This window comes from Castor canadensis, chromosome 15 (assembly GCF_047511655.1).
Source record: "Castor canadensis chromosome 15, mCasCan1.hap1v2, whole genome shotgun sequence".
NCBI classification, from domain to species: Eukaryota; Metazoa; Chordata; class Mammalia; order Rodentia; family Castoridae; genus Castor; species Castor canadensis.
This window is the reverse complement of record NC_133400.1, coordinates 14,097,819-14,114,941: the sequence shown is the minus strand read 5'-3', so window position 1 is coordinate 14,114,941 and position 17,123 is coordinate 14,097,819. Positions and strand designations below refer to the sequence as shown.

At 36.8% G+C, this 17,123-nt stretch overlaps 1 protein-coding gene and 1 non-coding gene across 5 annotated transcripts in view; both read left to right on the top strand.

The window, feature by feature from the left end:
- Positions 1-17,123, top strand: part of Ap1g1 (adaptor related protein complex 1 subunit gamma 1) — a 103,417-nt gene that overhangs the window by 71,620 nt on the left and 14,674 nt on the right. For all 4 annotated transcript variants that reach the window (XM_074055718.1, XM_074055719.1, XM_020176139.2 and 1 more), the window contains exons 10-19: positions 225-280; positions 1,501-1,614; positions 4,084-4,224; positions 4,922-4,976; positions 12,122-12,244; positions 12,401-12,490; positions 13,141-13,268; positions 14,750-14,854; positions 15,856-15,997; positions 16,194-16,320. In XM_074055718.1, the coding sequence (XP_073911819.1) occupies positions 225-280; positions 1,501-1,614; positions 4,084-4,224; positions 4,922-4,976; positions 12,122-12,244; positions 12,401-12,490; positions 13,141-13,268; positions 14,750-14,854; positions 15,856-15,997; positions 16,194-16,320 (1,081 nt within the window). The remainder of the gene's footprint in view (positions 1-224; positions 281-1,500; positions 1,615-4,083; positions 4,225-4,921; positions 4,977-12,121; positions 12,245-12,400; positions 12,491-13,140; positions 13,269-14,749; positions 14,855-15,855; positions 15,998-16,193; positions 16,321-17,123) is intronic.
- Positions 1,958-2,043, top strand: LOC141417766 (small nucleolar RNA SNORD71). The gene has a single exon (XR_012442398.1). It is a non-coding gene; the product is annotated as a small nucleolar RNA SNORD71 (small nucleolar RNA).

The following is a 17,123-nucleotide window of genomic DNA, read 5'->3' as shown; positions in this document are numbered from 1 at the left end:
TTTCTTTTTACTGGGAGTCTATTGATATCAGCTGCCATCTTGAAATGGTTTCCACCCATCAGACGTCAAGAATTGGTTCTTTTTTTTTTTTCCTTTGGTGGTACTGGGGTTTGAACTCAGAACCTCTCGCTTGCTAAGCAGGTGCTCTGCCACTTTTGCTATGCCCTAGAGAGTCAGAAAACAATATAAATGTTTAATTTTTAACCTATGCTATTTCTTTTTAGGTTCTAGCCATAAATATTCTGGGTCGTTTCTTATTGAACAATGACAAAAATATTAGGTAAGTCAGCTGAAAAATTCTTGTCTCTTGGATATTATAAACTCAGTATTTTCTAATGTGATTTTGCTCAAGCACATACTTGTATTATATACTACATTTAGAACTTCAATTCCCAAGTTTTAGTTTTGTGTGGTTTTAAAACTACTGTTTTATAAATAATTTGAGGATTTGCATTATTTCTTACTTTTTATTCCTGTTTATAGGTCAGGAATCAGCAAACTTTTCATGTAAAAGGCTAGATGGTAAATATTTTAGGCTTTCTGAACCACAGGGTCTCTAACAACAGCTCATCCTTGTCCCTTGACATGAAATCAGCCATAGACAATATGTAAAGTGATGAACATGGCTGTGTTCCATAGAAATTGATTCACAAAAGCCAGATATGGTGGTATACTTTTGTAATACCAGCACTTGGGGGACTGAGGTAGGAGGATTGTGAGTATGAGGCCAGCTTGGGATGATAGCAAGATCTGGTCTCAGCGCTCATCCCCACCATAAAATGATTTCCAGAAACAACAGAGAGCTGGATTTTACAGGTGGTCTGTAGTTTGTTGACCTCCCCCCCACTCTAAATTAACAAGAAAAATAAAACAAGGAGCAAATATGGAACAACTTTGAGAACTCCAGCTAGTTATATAGGTGAATTGATCAGTATTATCTTTTATTTTGTTACTTTCCCTTATATACTCATTTCTTTGCTCTTTTTTCTAATCAGAAAAAACTTTTCCTTTCCTAGTCATATTAAGCATAAAAAGATGTGGAAATAATCATATGGCACCCTGAATTATTTTCTTCTTAAAAATATTTTAAACACTTGAACCTTAAATCACATTTTTATAGAGGCAGTTTTGGTACTGGTATCAAATAAAAGCTCAAATGGTAAAATAATTAATTTCCTCTTGCATTTTGGGGGTAATGCAGCCTGAAAAAACATTTATGCTTATTTTGTTTTGCTGTTTGGAAAATATTGAAAGAATTGAGCCAGTTACTTTTAGAAGTGTAAATGGTCTTATGAGAGCAAATCTAAAGCCAGAGCTTCTCTTGTTTGCCACTGGTTTAGATCACGGTATCTCTTAGACCTTTAAAACAATCCCTTTGTACACACGAACTGTAGCATTCCCTTACCCATTAGATGTCCTTGTGGTCATTACTGAGGTACAGGAAAATGACCCTGAATTTTACATTCTAACTTTGTTATTCTGAAACTTTATTTCATCTAGATATGTAGCTTTGACATCTTTGTTGAAGACTGTGCAGACAGATCATAATGCAGTACAGAGGCACAGAAGCACAATCGTGGACTGTCTAAAAGATTTGGATGTCTCAATAAAACGGTAACAAGCAGAGTCTCAGCCTAGTGTTTTTGTTAAATGAAGTGAGAGAAGCAGATTATTGATAGTTCTGTGCTTTCCCCCTCCACCCCCCACCCATTTGGTAGTTTGTAATAGTTTTGAGAACAGACTGTTGACATTTATGTATTTAGTTATTGTATTCACAGATGAACTCTCTCCAGAGTGAATCTTGTACTAGAAAGGACTGGCAAGAGAAGTTTAGGTCAATTAAGAAAACCAGTAGGAAATACTTATAAGTGTGTACTAAAGTTGTCTTGGTTCTTTGATAAATGTAATAGTTACAAATAAGCTGGACGAAAATTTACTTAATAGAAGTACTGTGTTTTGTGTGCTGGAGGATGATGATAAGGAGTGATCCATCGGCTAAGTGTCTTATCACAATGCTGAAACTCAGACTGCTGACAGCACGCATTTGTCATAGTACTTAGAACTTAGGGTATTGGAGGGACATGTGTGTCTTAGAATAGTACATTAGAAATGACTGGTAGGCAGTTGGTAGCCCTCTCAGAGACATCAGTCTCTTCTTTCATGGCATAACACTGCTGGTTCTCCATGTAGATACCTAGATATTCGTAAAATGTAGCTCTAGTTAGCCTCAGTGAACCTTTTATTTGAACACATGCTAAATCCTTAGGCAGTCTAAAGATAAGACCTGGCCTTCATAATACCAACTTGTTTTCTCTTTGGTGATACTGGGGTTTGAACTCAGGGCTTCACACTTGAAAAGCAGGTGCTCTACCACTTGAGCCACTCCACTAGCTGTGTGCAGGGTGTGTGTGTGTGTGTCTCTGTCTGTCTGTCTGTGTGTGTGTGTGTGTGTGTGTGTGTGTCTGTGTGTCTGTGTGTCTGTGTGTGTGTCTGTCTCTTGGATAGTTTTGATACGGAGTCTCGATTTTTTTGCCCAGGCTGGCCTTGAACTTCAATCCTCCTGATCTCTGCCTCCTGAGTAGCTGGGATTACAGGCATGAGCCACCAGTGCCTAGCTAATACTAATTTCCATACAGTATTTTGCAAAGGATTTTTATAAGCACTCTCAGTTGGTTCTCCAGTAAGCCAGTGAAAGGGATTAGCCAGTTGCTTCTGATCCCAATTAATTAGTTCAGGTGTAGTCCCCAAAGAGATAAAGTTTAGGAGATTTCTGAGACTCAAAAAAAGAACTAAACTAATTCTTAGAAGGGACATTTAGGGGAAATCAAGCTGCTGGCTACTGTTTCGTTGTTTTTCTATAGCTCGTTATTGGGCTTTGAATTTCCAAGATAAAACCTGTGTTTCTTTGACAAGACAGAACAGTAAGAGCTCAGACTCTGGAGCTAGACCTGACTCTGCTCATAATAGACAAGGTCAAAGTGCTTATTCTTTCAGTGCCTCACATATGAAGTGCAGATAGGGGAGCACCCCAGTTCACAGGATTAATCGATTAAGAGTTACTATAGCTCTCTAAGGATTGAATTTTTGTTGTTTGTATATTAGCTAAGATGGAGGAATTACCTACTTACCAAATTGTTATTTTTGAAAATCAATGTATATATAGTGCTTATATTTTTCACCAAATATGAAAAGATTCACATAGTGTTTTATAAGTTAAGTGTTATTTTTACCTTTGTAGCGAAATTTGATAGGCATTTATAGAAATTCTTCTTTGCCTCATAGTAAATGCTCTTTTTCCCTGTTTTATGGCTCTCGTTTCCCTTTTTTTTTTGGTTTGATGGTGCTAGGATTTGAACTCAGAGCATTGAGCCATACCTTCAGTCTTTTTTTTATTTTTCAGGTAGGGTCTTGCTTTTTCCAAGGTAACCTTGGACCAAGATCCTTCTATCTTTACCTCCTTTGTACCTGGGATTATAGTATGCACCACTGTGCCCAACTTGTTCTTTAAGAACAAGTTGCTTCTTTTTTTTTTTTTTTTTTTTTTTGCGGGGGGTCCTAGGCTGGCCTCAAACCAATGTCCTTACAAGTATGGGCTAATGCACCTAAGCTTTCAATTTACTTTTAATCTAATTTTCTGCACACCTTCTGATGTAAATGAAGTTGTATCATCTTTGGACGGAAGTGAAATGTAATAAAAGTAGAACATGGTGGATGAATATGTCACATTTCTTAAAGTAATAAGACAGAGAGGCATTATCATTGGATAATCATGTCGTTACCTCTTTTTTTGAGCCTTGTAAGTCTTCTAAATTTGACCCTAGTAGAATATACTGTTGAACACAAACTGCATTTATGGTTATTATTAGAGTATCTCTGGAGATTTTTGAAGATAAGTGTTGTATGAAGATTCAAAATATCACAACTAACTATAATCATATTGGAATAACTCTCCTTGGTTATGTTGATTATAAAGATGGAAATCACAAGGTTGTCCAAAAGTATTAATAGATCTTCATACCTGGGTCTTTGTTTCATTCCCACTATAAATGTCAGTTGTTGTTTTTAATTTTTCTCCTCTGTAAGGCGTGCAATGGAATTGAGTTTTGCCCTGGTAAACGGGAATAATATCCGAGGTATGATGAAGGAGTTACTTTATTTCCTGGATTCATGTGAGCCAGAATTTAAAGCAGACTGTGCATCTGGAATCTTTCTTGCTGCAGAAAAGTAAGACTTGATTTTTATCTACATTGGTAAAAGGTGCTTGGGATTTTTTGAAATGTTTTTAAAATAAGAGGAAGATGCCATGAACATGTTTAAAGCATGTACATTTATTTCAAGCTCTGAATTATATCTTACCTATGAGAAAACCATTTAAACCAGCATTTTAAGTATGGCAAAACCAAATAAAATCCTACTTGTATGAAATTCTCTTCTGTATTTGTACTTGAACCTCTCATCTGTGATACTGTTTTTGTGAAGGCAATAGAAAAAGTTACCCATCTCAGTTGAAGTTCTCTGCAGAACTTGTAGAGAGTACCTCATGATTTTAGTCGTATGTCTATTTTTTCTTTTCTTTCCATTCCGAATTTAAGAGAATGAAATCTCAGCACTAATGTTATCTGGGTCTGGGAAAAGTCCCTTTTTTCTTTTCCTCTTTTTCCTGTTCCGTCTATATGACTTGTTTTCTGAGAAACTGGGACAGTGTCCCATTTCTTGTTCAGTCACTGTATTTCAATATTATGGGAAACATCTGAGTTTGATTAGATTTTATCAGCCTTTTAAGTGGTGATTACTGAGACGTTTGATGTTAAAATATCTCCAAATGCAGTTTTTTAACTAGGGACCCAGGAAAGACTATAGGACAGGACTACATTACAGTTTTTAAATTTCAACTTTTCACCCTGTGCCATTGCTTTCCCAGGTATGCACCTTCCAAACGGTGGCATATAGACACAATTATGCGTGTTCTGACAACGGTAAGTAGCTTTTTCGGTCGGCCAATACTAAGTGCTGGTATGTACTCAGAAATGAGGCAGATAAAGCCCTTGTTTTGTGGAGTTTATGTTCTTGTCGGGAGTGATTGGAAATTCACAGGAAAATATGTAGTTAATATCAAGTCAGGGATTAATACTATTAAAAGAAACAGGAGGGAATATAATGATGGCATGTTACGGTGGGATATGGCACAACTGGCAAGTGTTCTAGTTCTGTCAGAGGAGGTCATTTTAGTAGACACCTTAGGGAGGTGAGGAGCCGGCCAGGCTAAGATCTTGAGGAAGAATGAGGTAGAAACAGGCTTGGCCTGCTTAGAGGGCAACAGAAAGACAAGTGAAGCCAGTAAAGGAGGAGTGGCAGGGAATGGATTGGAGTCAGAGAGGTAAGCAGGAGACAGATTATATAGGGCTTCACAGGAGTTTGGATTTTGTTTTGAATATGGTAGGAAGTGTTGGAGATTTTTTTTTTCTTAATGGTGCTGGGGATCAGACTCGGTACCTTGTACATGCCAAGGCAAGGGCTTCTACCACAAGCTATACCCTCAGCCCAGCTGTTAACACACAGGATTTTGAATGAATAAATTTATCTAGGATTTATCATTCCTGTGTTCGATAGTGTCCTTTCTTTGATATTCTTGTAGGATTTGGGGAGTTCTCTGTTTACTATTGAGTTAAAGCACAAGGATTAAAAATTTAAGAGTAAAAATGAAAGCATAATGACAAATAAGGACACATAACTGTTTCTCAGTATGTTATCAGAAGTGGATATCATAAAGGGGAATATTTGCAGATATGAGCATATTAACATCAAACACAGTAAGAGGAAAAACACAGAAAGAGGAGATAAATTTAAAAGGCAAATGACAGATGGGGGAAATGTAACATGACAGCATATTAATATTTTTAGCCTATAACAATAGGAAAAATCACTTTAATGGAATAATTGGCATTTCAACAAGTAGTTCACAAACAATGTAGGAAATGACTAATTAACATTTGAAAAATTACCCTTTCTAGTAAAGAAATAGTAAATAAAATAAAATGAGGTATCATTTTTTCATCTGTCATACCTTTTCTTTTTGAAATGGGGGTCTTCCTATTTTGCCCAGGCTGTCCTTCCCAAGTAGCTGGGATGACAGGTGTGTACCACCCTGCCTAGCTTCTGTCATGCCTTTTAGTCTTTTTCTTAGTGTTGGTTAAAAAGTAGAGAAACGGGCAGTACTCTTCACTTTATGGAATATCTTTTCAGAGTGATGAATGTAGAACATTGTACCTTTTGCTTCATTCATGTTTTAACATTTTAGCTTGGAAAAATAAGACAAGTGCACCAAAGTGTACATGCAAAAGTGTTTGTCCCAGTCTTGTTCAGAATAGGGGCTAAATGAAAATAACTACACTCGCAAAGGGGGAATTGGTTAAGTAAACTATGAAATATCTGTAGGAGGCAATGATAACATTAAAATTATGACCTAGATGTATTTGTTGGCTGGAATTCTGCTTGGGACATATTAGTTTCTAGTTTGCCTATAACAATTTTATAGAAGGTTAAAAAATTAATAAATATGATTGATAATAGAGAAAAACCATATACTAACAAGATACCATGAACCCAGGGCATACATTCTTAGTGGGTTTTTTTTTTTGTGGAACTGAGGTTTGAACTCAGGATGTTGTGCTTGCAGTCTACCACTTAAGATTTACTTGCATTTCATTTTGCTCTGATTATTTTGGGAAATGGGGCCTTGCAAACTGTTTGCCCAAGGTGGCCTCCAGAGTAGCTAGGATTACAGGCATGAGCCACCAGCACCTGGATTTTACATTATTTTGATGAAACTCCCCCGCCTCGCAAAATGGGGAGAATTAGAGCTCCTGAAAGAAAATGTTTGTGACAATTTAAAACCTTTTTTTATTTAATGCTCCTTTTTGTTTTTCCAACTGATTTATATCTGTTACAAATCAGTTGATTTTTCTTCTTTAGCTTTTTGCTCTGTTGGATTACATTAATTAATTTTGAATGTCAAATCAGTCTTTCATATTTGGAATAAATCCCCCATGACTGTGCTATATAATTTTTTTATACATTGCTAATATTTTATTGAGGATTTTTGCAAGTGTTAGACTGCCTGTTTTAAAGCACAAAGCCCTGAGTTCACACCTCAGTTTTACCAAAAAAATAAATAAATAAAAAGAGAGGGAGGAAGTTAAGAGAAAATAAAAGAGGGGGTAAATTTGATCAAAGTACATTGTACCATTATACACATGTATGGAAATACCACAGTGAAATCCCTTTGTACAACTAATTTATGCTAATTAAAAGAATAGTTGGTAGGCTATGGGTGCACTGGCTTACGCTGGTAATCCTAGCTACTTAGGAAGTGGAGATCAGGAAGCTGCTGGGTTGAGACCAGCCCTGGGCAAAACGGTTAATAAGAATGCATTTTTGCTTGGTGCCGGTGGCTTGTATCAAGCCTATAATCCCAGCTACTTGGGAGGCTGAGATCAGGAGGATTGAGGTACAAGGCCAGTTCAGGCAAACAGTTCTTGGGACTCCTAGCTTTGAGTGCCTGCCTGCTTTGCAAAATTGAAGCCCTGAATTCAAACCCCAGTCCCACAAAAAAAGAAAGGAAAAAAGAACCAATTTCAACCAAAATGTTGTATGCCTGTCATCCTAGGTACAGTCCAGGCTGGCCTGGGCATAAAAGCCAGACTCTATTTAAAAACAACTGAAACAGAAAGGGCTGGTAGAGTGGTTTAAGTGGTAAGAGCACCTGCCTAGCAAGCACAAGGGCCTGTGTGCAAACCTCGTCCCACCAAAACAAAAAACAAAACCCAAAACAGTTGATAAAACTGTTTAATACCCATGTTTGTTACAATGCTGTGTTTTTTTTTTCCCCATTTTTATTAGCATATATTCATTGTATGGGGTGGTGGTGGGGATTCATTGTGACAATTCCCAATAGCCTCTTACATTGTACATCAGTTAGATTGCACCTCCTACCCCCTACCTATTCCACTTAAAGCAATTGCAAAAGGCTTCATCATTCTATTTCATGTATGTATATGAAACTCAACAAATATATTCCCTCACCATCATCTCCTCATTCACCCTCCCCCTCCCAGGAGTGCAACACCCCCCCACCCACTGGATTTTATAGTCCTGTCTTAAGTTAATGTTTAAAGGAGTTTCTTGATGTATCCCAGCTGTGAATATACTTAACTTTGGTCAGTTCAAGCCCTCTGTTACTCTTCCTTACACTTCCTCCCATCCTCCATTATTCAACAACTTTCAATATATATATCATTTCCTCTACCTTGAAAGATGTAATGCATTTTGGTATTGTTGACCCTCAATCATTTTCTTTTCTTTTCCCTCCTTTCCTGAGTGCCATACAGTAGTTCCAGTTACAAACATGTTCTACATATAAATGTGTATATGATCATGTTTGGTTTTGTGTATACTTTATATTTTGGATCTGTATTCCACATAGGAGAGAAAACATGCAGCCTTTGTCTTTCTGAACCTGGCTTATTTTACTTAAAACAATGTTCTCCAATTCCGTCCATTTACCTTCAAACCATATAGTTTTGTTTTTCCTTATGACTGAATAAAATTCTCTCTCTCTCTCTAATCCATTCATCAGTTGTAGGGGATCTGGGTTGTTTCCATAGCTTGGCTATTGTGAACAGTGCTGTGATAAACACCAATTGATGTACAAGTGTCTGTATTGTATTCTGATTTACATTCTTTTAGGTGGATGCCCAGGAGGGGTTTCATTGGGTCATATGACAGTTCTATTTTTAGTTTTTCAAGGACTCTCCATATTGCTTTCCATAAAGGTTGTAGTAATTTACATTCTCACTAACAGTGTATAAGGGTTCCTGTTTCACAGCATCCTCACCAATATTTGTTGTTGTGTTCTTGATGATAACCATTCTAACTGGGGTGAGATGAAATCTTAGTGTAGTTTTGATTTGCATTTCTTTCGTAGCCATGGAAGTTGAGAACTTCTTCGTGTATTTATTAGCCATTTGCACCTCTTCCTTTGAAAATTCCCAGTTCAGTTCATGTGCCCATTTCTTCATTGGATTGGTTGGTTCTTTGTTCTGTTTTTGGTGGCACTGAGGTTCAAATTCAGGGCCTCACACTTGCTAGGCAAGTACTCTTATTGCTTGAGCAGTAAGCCCTTTTCTCTGTGATGGGTTTTTTTTTGAGATGGGGGTCTCTCAAACTATTTGCCCAGGGCTGGCTTCAAACCATGATCCTCCTGGCTGGTGGAGTGGTTTAAGTGGTAGAGTAACTGCATAGCAAGTGTGAGTCCCTGAGTTACCCAGTACTGCTCAAAACAAAACAAACCAGGAATTGTGATACCTCCAGCATTGCTCTTTTTGCTAAGTATCTCCTTGGTGGAGATTGCATTGATATATAGATGGATTTTGATAATATAGTCATTTTCACAAAATTGGTTCTGCTAATCCATGAACATGGGAGATCTTTTCATCTTCTGCTTACCTTCCTCTCTGCTTCCTGAGTAGCTAAGATTATAGGCATCAGCCATCAGTGCCCAGTTTGGGTTGTTGATTCTTTGGGGTTTAACTCTGTGTAGATTCTGTATATTAATCCTTTATCAGATGAATGGCTGGCAAAGGTTGTCTTCCATTCTGTGGGCAGTCTCTTTAAATCTAGTGGCTGTTTCTTTTACTATACAGAAGCTTTTTAGTTTGATGCAGTCCCATTTATTAATCCTTTCTCTTGTTTGCTGAGCCATTAGAGTTCTATTTAGGAAGTTGTTGCCTATGTCTATATGTTCCATTATATTTCCTACTACTTCCTATAGTTGTTTCAAAGTTTCAGGCCTTATGTTAAGGTCCTTATCCATTTCGAATTGCTGTTTGTACAGGGTAAGAAACATGGATCTAGTTTCAGTTTTCTGCATGCAGATAACCAGTTTCCCCAGCAACATTTGTAGAAGAGGCTGTTTTTTCTCCATCATATGTTTTTGGGTGCCTTTGTCAAAAATAAGGTGGGCATAGCTGCGTGGATTTATATCTGGGTCTTCTATTCTGTTCCACTGGTCTTCATGTCTGTTTTTGTGCCAGTACCATCCTGTTTTTATTGCTGTCGCTCTGTAGTACGGTTTGAAGTCAGGAATTGCGATACCTCTAGCATTGCTCTTTTTGCTAAGTATCTCCTTGGTGGAGATTGCATTGAATATATAGATGGCTTTTGATAATATAGCCATTTTCACAAAATTGGTTCTGCTAATCCATGAACATGGGAGATCTTTTCATCTTCTGTAGTCTTCTTTGATTTCTTTCTTCAGTGGTTTATAATTTTCATTATAGAGATCTTTCAGTTCTTTTGTTAAGTTTATTCCCATACATTCTTTTATTATTATTCTTATTTTATTGTTGTGCTGGGGGTACTTCTGACATTTACAAAAATCCTTACAATATATCATAGTTGAATTCACCCCCTCCATCATTCTTCTTTATCCTTGTTTCCCCCATCTTTTTTTTTTTTTTTTTTTTTTGAGGCTATTGTAAGTGGAATTGTTTTCTTGTATTCTTTCTTAGCTTGTTCATTGGTGTATAGAAAGGCTACTGATTTTTGTAATTTGGTTTTGTATCCTGCTACTTTGCCAAAGGTGCTTATGATGCCTAGGAATTTTTTTGTGGAATTTTCCAGTCTTTTAGGTATAAGATTTATAGTTTGACTTCTTTCTTTCCTATTTGAATTCCTTTTATTTCTCTTCCTGGCTAGGAATTCCAGAACTGTGTTGAATAAGAGTGGAGAGAGTGGACACCCTTGTCTCATTCCTGACTTTAGAGGAAGTGGTTTTAGTTTTCCCCCACTTAGTATAGTGTTGGCTATAGCCTTGGTTTATATAGCCTTTATTATGTTGAGGTATATTCCTTCTATTCCTAGTTTCCTCAGTGCTTTTGTCATGAAAGAATATTAAATTTTGTGAAGGCTTTTTCCTGCATCTATTGAGATGATCCTGTGGTTTTTGTCTATGCTTCTGTTAATGTGCTGTATTACATTTAATGATTTGCGTATGTTGAGCCATCCTTGCATCCCTGGGATGAAGCCAACTTGGTCATGGTGTATGACCTTTTTTGATATGTTGTTGAGTTTAGTTTGCCAGTATTTTATTGAGAATTCTTGCATCTAAGCTCATTAAAGAGATTGGCTTATAATTTTGTATTTTTGTTGTGTTCATGTCCAGTTTTGAGGTGAGTGTAATACTGGCTTCATAGAATGATTTTGGCAGTGTTCCTTTCCTTTCTATTTCATGGAAGAATTTGAGGAGTGCTGGTATTACCTCTTCTTTAAAGGTCTGGTAGAATTTAGCAGTGAATCCATCAGGTTCTGGACTTTTCTTTTTTGGGAGACTTATTGCTGCTTCAGTTTCATTGATTTTTACAGATCTATTTGTGATTTGTGTCCTCTTGGTTGGTCACATGTGTCTAGAAATTTATTTCTTCTAGATTTTCCAATTTATTTAAATATAGGTTTTCAAAGAATTCTTGATTCCCTGGATTTTGTTGGTGTTTATTGTAATCTCCCCTTTTTCTTTTCTAGTTTTATTACTTTGAGTCTTTTCCCTCCTCATTTTAGTCACATTTACTAGGGGTTTATCAATCTTATCTTTTCAAAGAACCGACTTTTTGTTTCATTGGTTCTTTGTATTTTTTTTTAAATCTCTATTTCATTGATTTTGACCCTTATTTTTATTTTATTATTTCTCTCCTTCTGTTAGTTTTGGGTTTAACTTTTCTTGTTTTTCTAGGAGCTTGAGATGCAGCATTAGGTTGTTTATTTGAGATCTTTCTGTGTTTTTAATATATGCATTTATGGCTATACTTTCCCCTTAGCACTGCCTTTGCTGTATCCCATAGGTTCTGGTAGGTTGTGCTTTCATTTTCTTTAAGTTGCAGGAGCTTTTTTGATGTCCTCCCTTATTTCTTCAGTGGCACACTGATCATGGAGCAATGGGTTGTTTAGTTTCTAGGTGTTTTGAGTATTTTCTGCTGTTTCTTTTGTTGTTGAGTTCTTGTTTTATTCCATTGTGGTCAGACAGTATTGCTGCGTGTTTCTAGGGATAACTCTCTGTATTTCCTTTTAGGCAGGAAGTTATGTCCGTGATGATGCAGTTCCCAATTTGATCCAGTTAATAACCAATAGTGTAGAGATGCACGCTTACACTGTCCAACGCTTGTACAAAGCAATTCTTGGTGATTATTCTCAAGTAAGTACTTCATTTGCCATTGTTTCTGGCTGGGTAAAATTACTCTTTATTTTCCTGGCATATCACTATTACTAACATTCTAGATGTGCCCAGTTTTGACCTTTATAATTAGATGAACTATGATTTTCATTAAGTCCTTGGTTTTTCTTTTGATAGCAACCTTTGGTACAGGTGGCTGCATGGTGTATAGGCGAATATGGTGATCTTCTTGTATCTGGCCAGTGTGAAGAAGAAGAGCCTATTCAGGTACCCCATGTGTTTATGTCTTGGCTAGGTGGGGGAGAAGATAATGTTTTTGGTTATAGGAGAGTGGTGCTTAATGGAGAGTTGAAGTTGAGTCCTTGAAAACGTTTTAAAGAAGTAATAGCAGAATTAAATTGGGAAACCTGTCATTTTTGGAGATGGAACTTACTGGATCATTGTGAGATTGTGAAACTACTTTTGTGGAGCTGGGGGTGTAGCTCAGTGATAGAGTATATACAGCCCTGGATTCAGTCCCCAGCACTAAAAGCAAAACACACAAACACCTTAGGCCCCATTCCTTTCACTAGCAAACTGATTTATGGTTTTTCTTAACATGTAGCTGTTATGCAAAAGGAGAAGAGCATGTGTCCATATTTCCATTTGCTTATTAAAGAATTGACTTAAAGTTGTGGCAATAACTCTTGAACCCCTTGTATCTTGGGCTTTTCTTTTCCTTTTGTCACTTAAAACTGTATTACGCCTCACAATCACCAAAGACTATTTGCCACTCCTTTTACCTCCTGCTTCTGTTTGATGGAACAGCAAAGCACAGGTTATGTTACAGGCTTTTATAATGGTTGGCAGCATCCTCTGACTTGATAATCAGTTTCAGATGTTTACTGTTATCGTTAATTCCCTTTTTCTTCTCCCAGGTAACAGAGGATGAAGTGTTGGATATTTTAGAAAGTGTCCTCATCTCTAATATGTCCACCTCTGTGACACGAGGTTACGCTCTCACTGCCATTATGAAGCTGTCTACTCGATTCAACAGTACTGTAAAGTGAGTACTGAGGAAATGTAGAGTGAATAGGTTGTTTTGTAATAGTAATTTTAAAAAATGTTTTACTATGGAAAATTTCAAGCACAGACAAAAGTAGAATAGTAGAATTGGTTAGCATTTCCTTAGTGTACCCCCACATTCATAACATCACAGTGTGAATTCATAGTTAATCCTTATTTCACATATACTTTTTTTCTCTTTGTCTCACCCTTCCATGGATTATTTTGAAGTTAAAAAGTTATGTTTAATGATACACATACAAGCAATATTATGAAAAAAAAGTCATGCTAAGTGGGGGTGGGGTCAATAACAGGAGAATGAGGGTAAAAGAAGGAAGTTAAGGTGGGTGTGGTTGATGGGCTTTCTGTAGAAGAATGAATACACAATTTTTAAACCTATTTAAATTGCCATACGAGGACTAAGGTAGAAAGGAGAAAGATAGAGGGGATGAACCAATTCAGGTTATAATAATACATATGCACATGGAAATGTCACAATGAAACTCCCTGTACAACTATCTTAAACAAAAATGTCTTTTTTCAAAAATGGAGAACAGGAAGGTAAAACAGGTCCTGTCTGGCGGGTTGGAACCAGTGGGAGGATATAAAAAAGGATGTAGGAGGGTGAAAGTGATAGAAATATTATGTATGCATGTATGAAAATGGAAAAATGAGACCTGTTGAAACTATTCCAGGAAAGGGGGAGGAAGGGATAAAGGAGAATGATGGAGGGGGTGAAATCAGCTGTGATACAGTGTAAGAACTTTCGTAAATGTCAAAACAATAATATAATTAATCAGCTATCTAACACTTTTAGAATAGAGAAGTTATGTCCACATAAAGGTTTTAGTTCCTTACAATATTTTGAGATGTCTGAATAGTAATAAAATCCTGAGCATTTTGGTGGTTAAATCTTTTTAAGTTCTACTCTGTGTTATTTTTGAATAAAAATTGATTCTTGGGTCAGTTTTCCAGACAAGTGTATTTAAGGCAGAACTTATTTCTCCTAGACTTTCTGCTATACTTTTTTTCTTTTTTTTTTTTGTCTTTTCTTTTTTGGTGCTGGGATTCTGCTTTATTTTTTAATATAAAGTCTCGTGAGAAATGTTATTTTTGACTTGTAAAATTTGTGAACTAGAATTTGGGGGTTAATGTAATCACTAAAAGCTTAACTTGAAGTTATTGAAGTAGAGAAAGCACAGTACAAACTTTTGGCAAAGTAATTGGTATTTCTGTTTAGCAAGCTTTAGAGCATGGATAACTTAATGGACAAAAATAACATTGCAATTAGAATAGTGCACTGGCAAATGTTAGATGAATAAGGACAAAGAAAAGGTATTCTGTTTTTGGAAAATAATGTAAATTAAGAAAAATGAGTTTTCCAAAAATTTAACTAGGAAACTCTGGTTTAAAACATTTTTCCTGTTTGTTTTATGAATTTTCTTTTGGGTGTTTGAATTCCTTTGTCATTTTATTCCACAGCCGAATTAAGAAAGTGGTTTCCATCTATGGAAGCAGTATTGATGTGGAGCTCCAGCAGAGGGCAGTAGAATATAATGCACTTTTTAAGAAATATGACCACATGAGGTGAGCAAGAGAACCTAAGCAATGTATGTGCCTCTTAGCATCCTGAATAAATTGTCTCAGTAATCCCTAAAGGAGACAGACAGACAGACACACACACACACACACACACACACACACACACACACACACACACACACGCTTTTTGCATATAAGGGTTGTGTCATTTCCATTTTATTTGGTTAAGTGGGCATTGTATTTTCTAATGAGATTATCTCATTAAAATCCCTTTACTTTAACATTTTTGTGTTTGCCATCTTTTTTTCCGTCCTATTATGTTGTATCTTTTTTTTAAATATTTTTTTGGTACTGGGTTTGAACTCAGGATCTTATGCTTGGTAGGTAGGCAGGCTCTCTACCTCTTGAACTACAAATACCTCCAGCCCTTTTTGCTGATTATTTTTGAGATAGGGTCTTACTTTATGTCCAGGGCAGCCTGTTCCACAATCCCCCGTATTTTATGCTTCCTGCTGTACTTGGGATGATAGGCATACATCATTGTGCCCAGCAGTTGGTTGAGATGGACTCTCGAGAACTGTTTTTCCCGGGCTGTCTAGAACCTTGGTCCTTTTGATCTCAGCCTCCTAAGATTGAGCCACTATGTCTGCCTGGCAGCTTTATTTATTTTGAGCCCAGCCTCGCCTTGAACGTGGATCCTCCTGCCTTAGCATTTTGAGGGTTGAAATTATAGGCATGCACTATTGAACTAGAATCTTATGCTCTTCATTTGGGACTTCATACTTATTGAGTTCCCTCTCTCATCCCTAGTCTCTTGCCAGTGGAATAAAGAGATTTAGGTGGACAGTTTGTTTATCTAAGGTTCTCTAATCCAGTCAGAAATACAGGTCATGTATTCTTATAATCCACTTTCTATTTTAGTGTGTGTGTTGGGAGTAAAAGGGAGAGGGCTGTTCATATTAGCCTTAAAAATGGCTAGTAATGATGGTTTGGGGTAGGGAATCTAGGTTAACTGCCTAGAATTTAACCACTTCAGATTCTTCTAGGTCTGCCCTACTTGAGAGAATGCCTGTCATGGAAAAGGTGACCACTAATGGCCCTACTGAGATTGTGCAAACAAATGGAGAGACAGAACCAACTCCACTAGAGACTAAGCCACCACCCTCTGGGCCACAGCCCACCAGCCAGGTAGTCTTTCATTTGCTTGTCTAGGGTTCCTGATGATCCTATAGTTCTGGTAGAAGCTTATTTCTTAGCTGATTTCCTTTAAATGTTTTTGAATTGGTTAATGATTCTCTTCCTTATTTTTAAGTATTGAAAGAGCTTTGCATTGTATGTAGTTCAGATAAATAACTACTGACCCGAGGTGTTATTCCTTGTTTAGGCCAATGATTTATTGGATTTGTTGGGAGGAAATGATATAACACCTGTTATTCCAACTGCTCCTACAAGCAAACCAGCTTCTGCCGGTGGAGAACTTCTTGATTTGCTGGGAGACATCACCCTTACAGGTGAGGTCAGACTGAAACTTTTTGTGCTTGGATAGTGATAGAGACCTTGGGGAAACCCAATACTGAACACAAAGAGCCCAGTACATGAATCAATTGAAAATGAAAGAGTCTAAGTGAGAAGTAAAAATAGAATCTTTATAACATTTGGGATATAAACTGTCATGCTAATGTTCTAAAGAACATTATATGTTATGTTTAGAACATTGTATGTTTAAAACATGTTAATGTTCTAAAGAATTCATAATAAGGATTCCTTAAAGGCTAACTTTTAATTTGGGTTGAATAAATTATTCATAATATTTTAAGATAGAAAGGATTTTAGTTGATGTCTCAAAACATAACTTTTCCTAAATTTATTTTCTGGGTTAGTTTTCAATAGCTATGGCCATTTGCAGTGAGCCGTTAACCTGCTGTTTACCTTTCTTCCTCCTTCCCTCTCATCCTTGCTTTTTTTTGTTTGTTTTCTTTTTTTTGGGTTTTTTTTTTTTTTTAATTTCTTTTATTCATATGTGCATATAATGTTTGGGTCATTTCTCCCCCCTTCTCCTCCATCCCCTCATCCTTGCTTTTATTAAAGCAACTGAAGAAGAAAATTATCCATAATTATAATTCAAACAATGTTTCATTTGGGAATACTTTTCTTGTCTTTTTCTTTAAAAGTTTAATAGGAAGTTGCTGGGTGCCAGCAGCTCATGCCTGTTATCCTAGCTGCTCAGGAGGCAGAGACCAGGAGAATCATGGTTCGAAGCCAGCCTGGGCAAATAGTTCATGAGACCATATCTCAAAAAAAAAAAACCCACCAC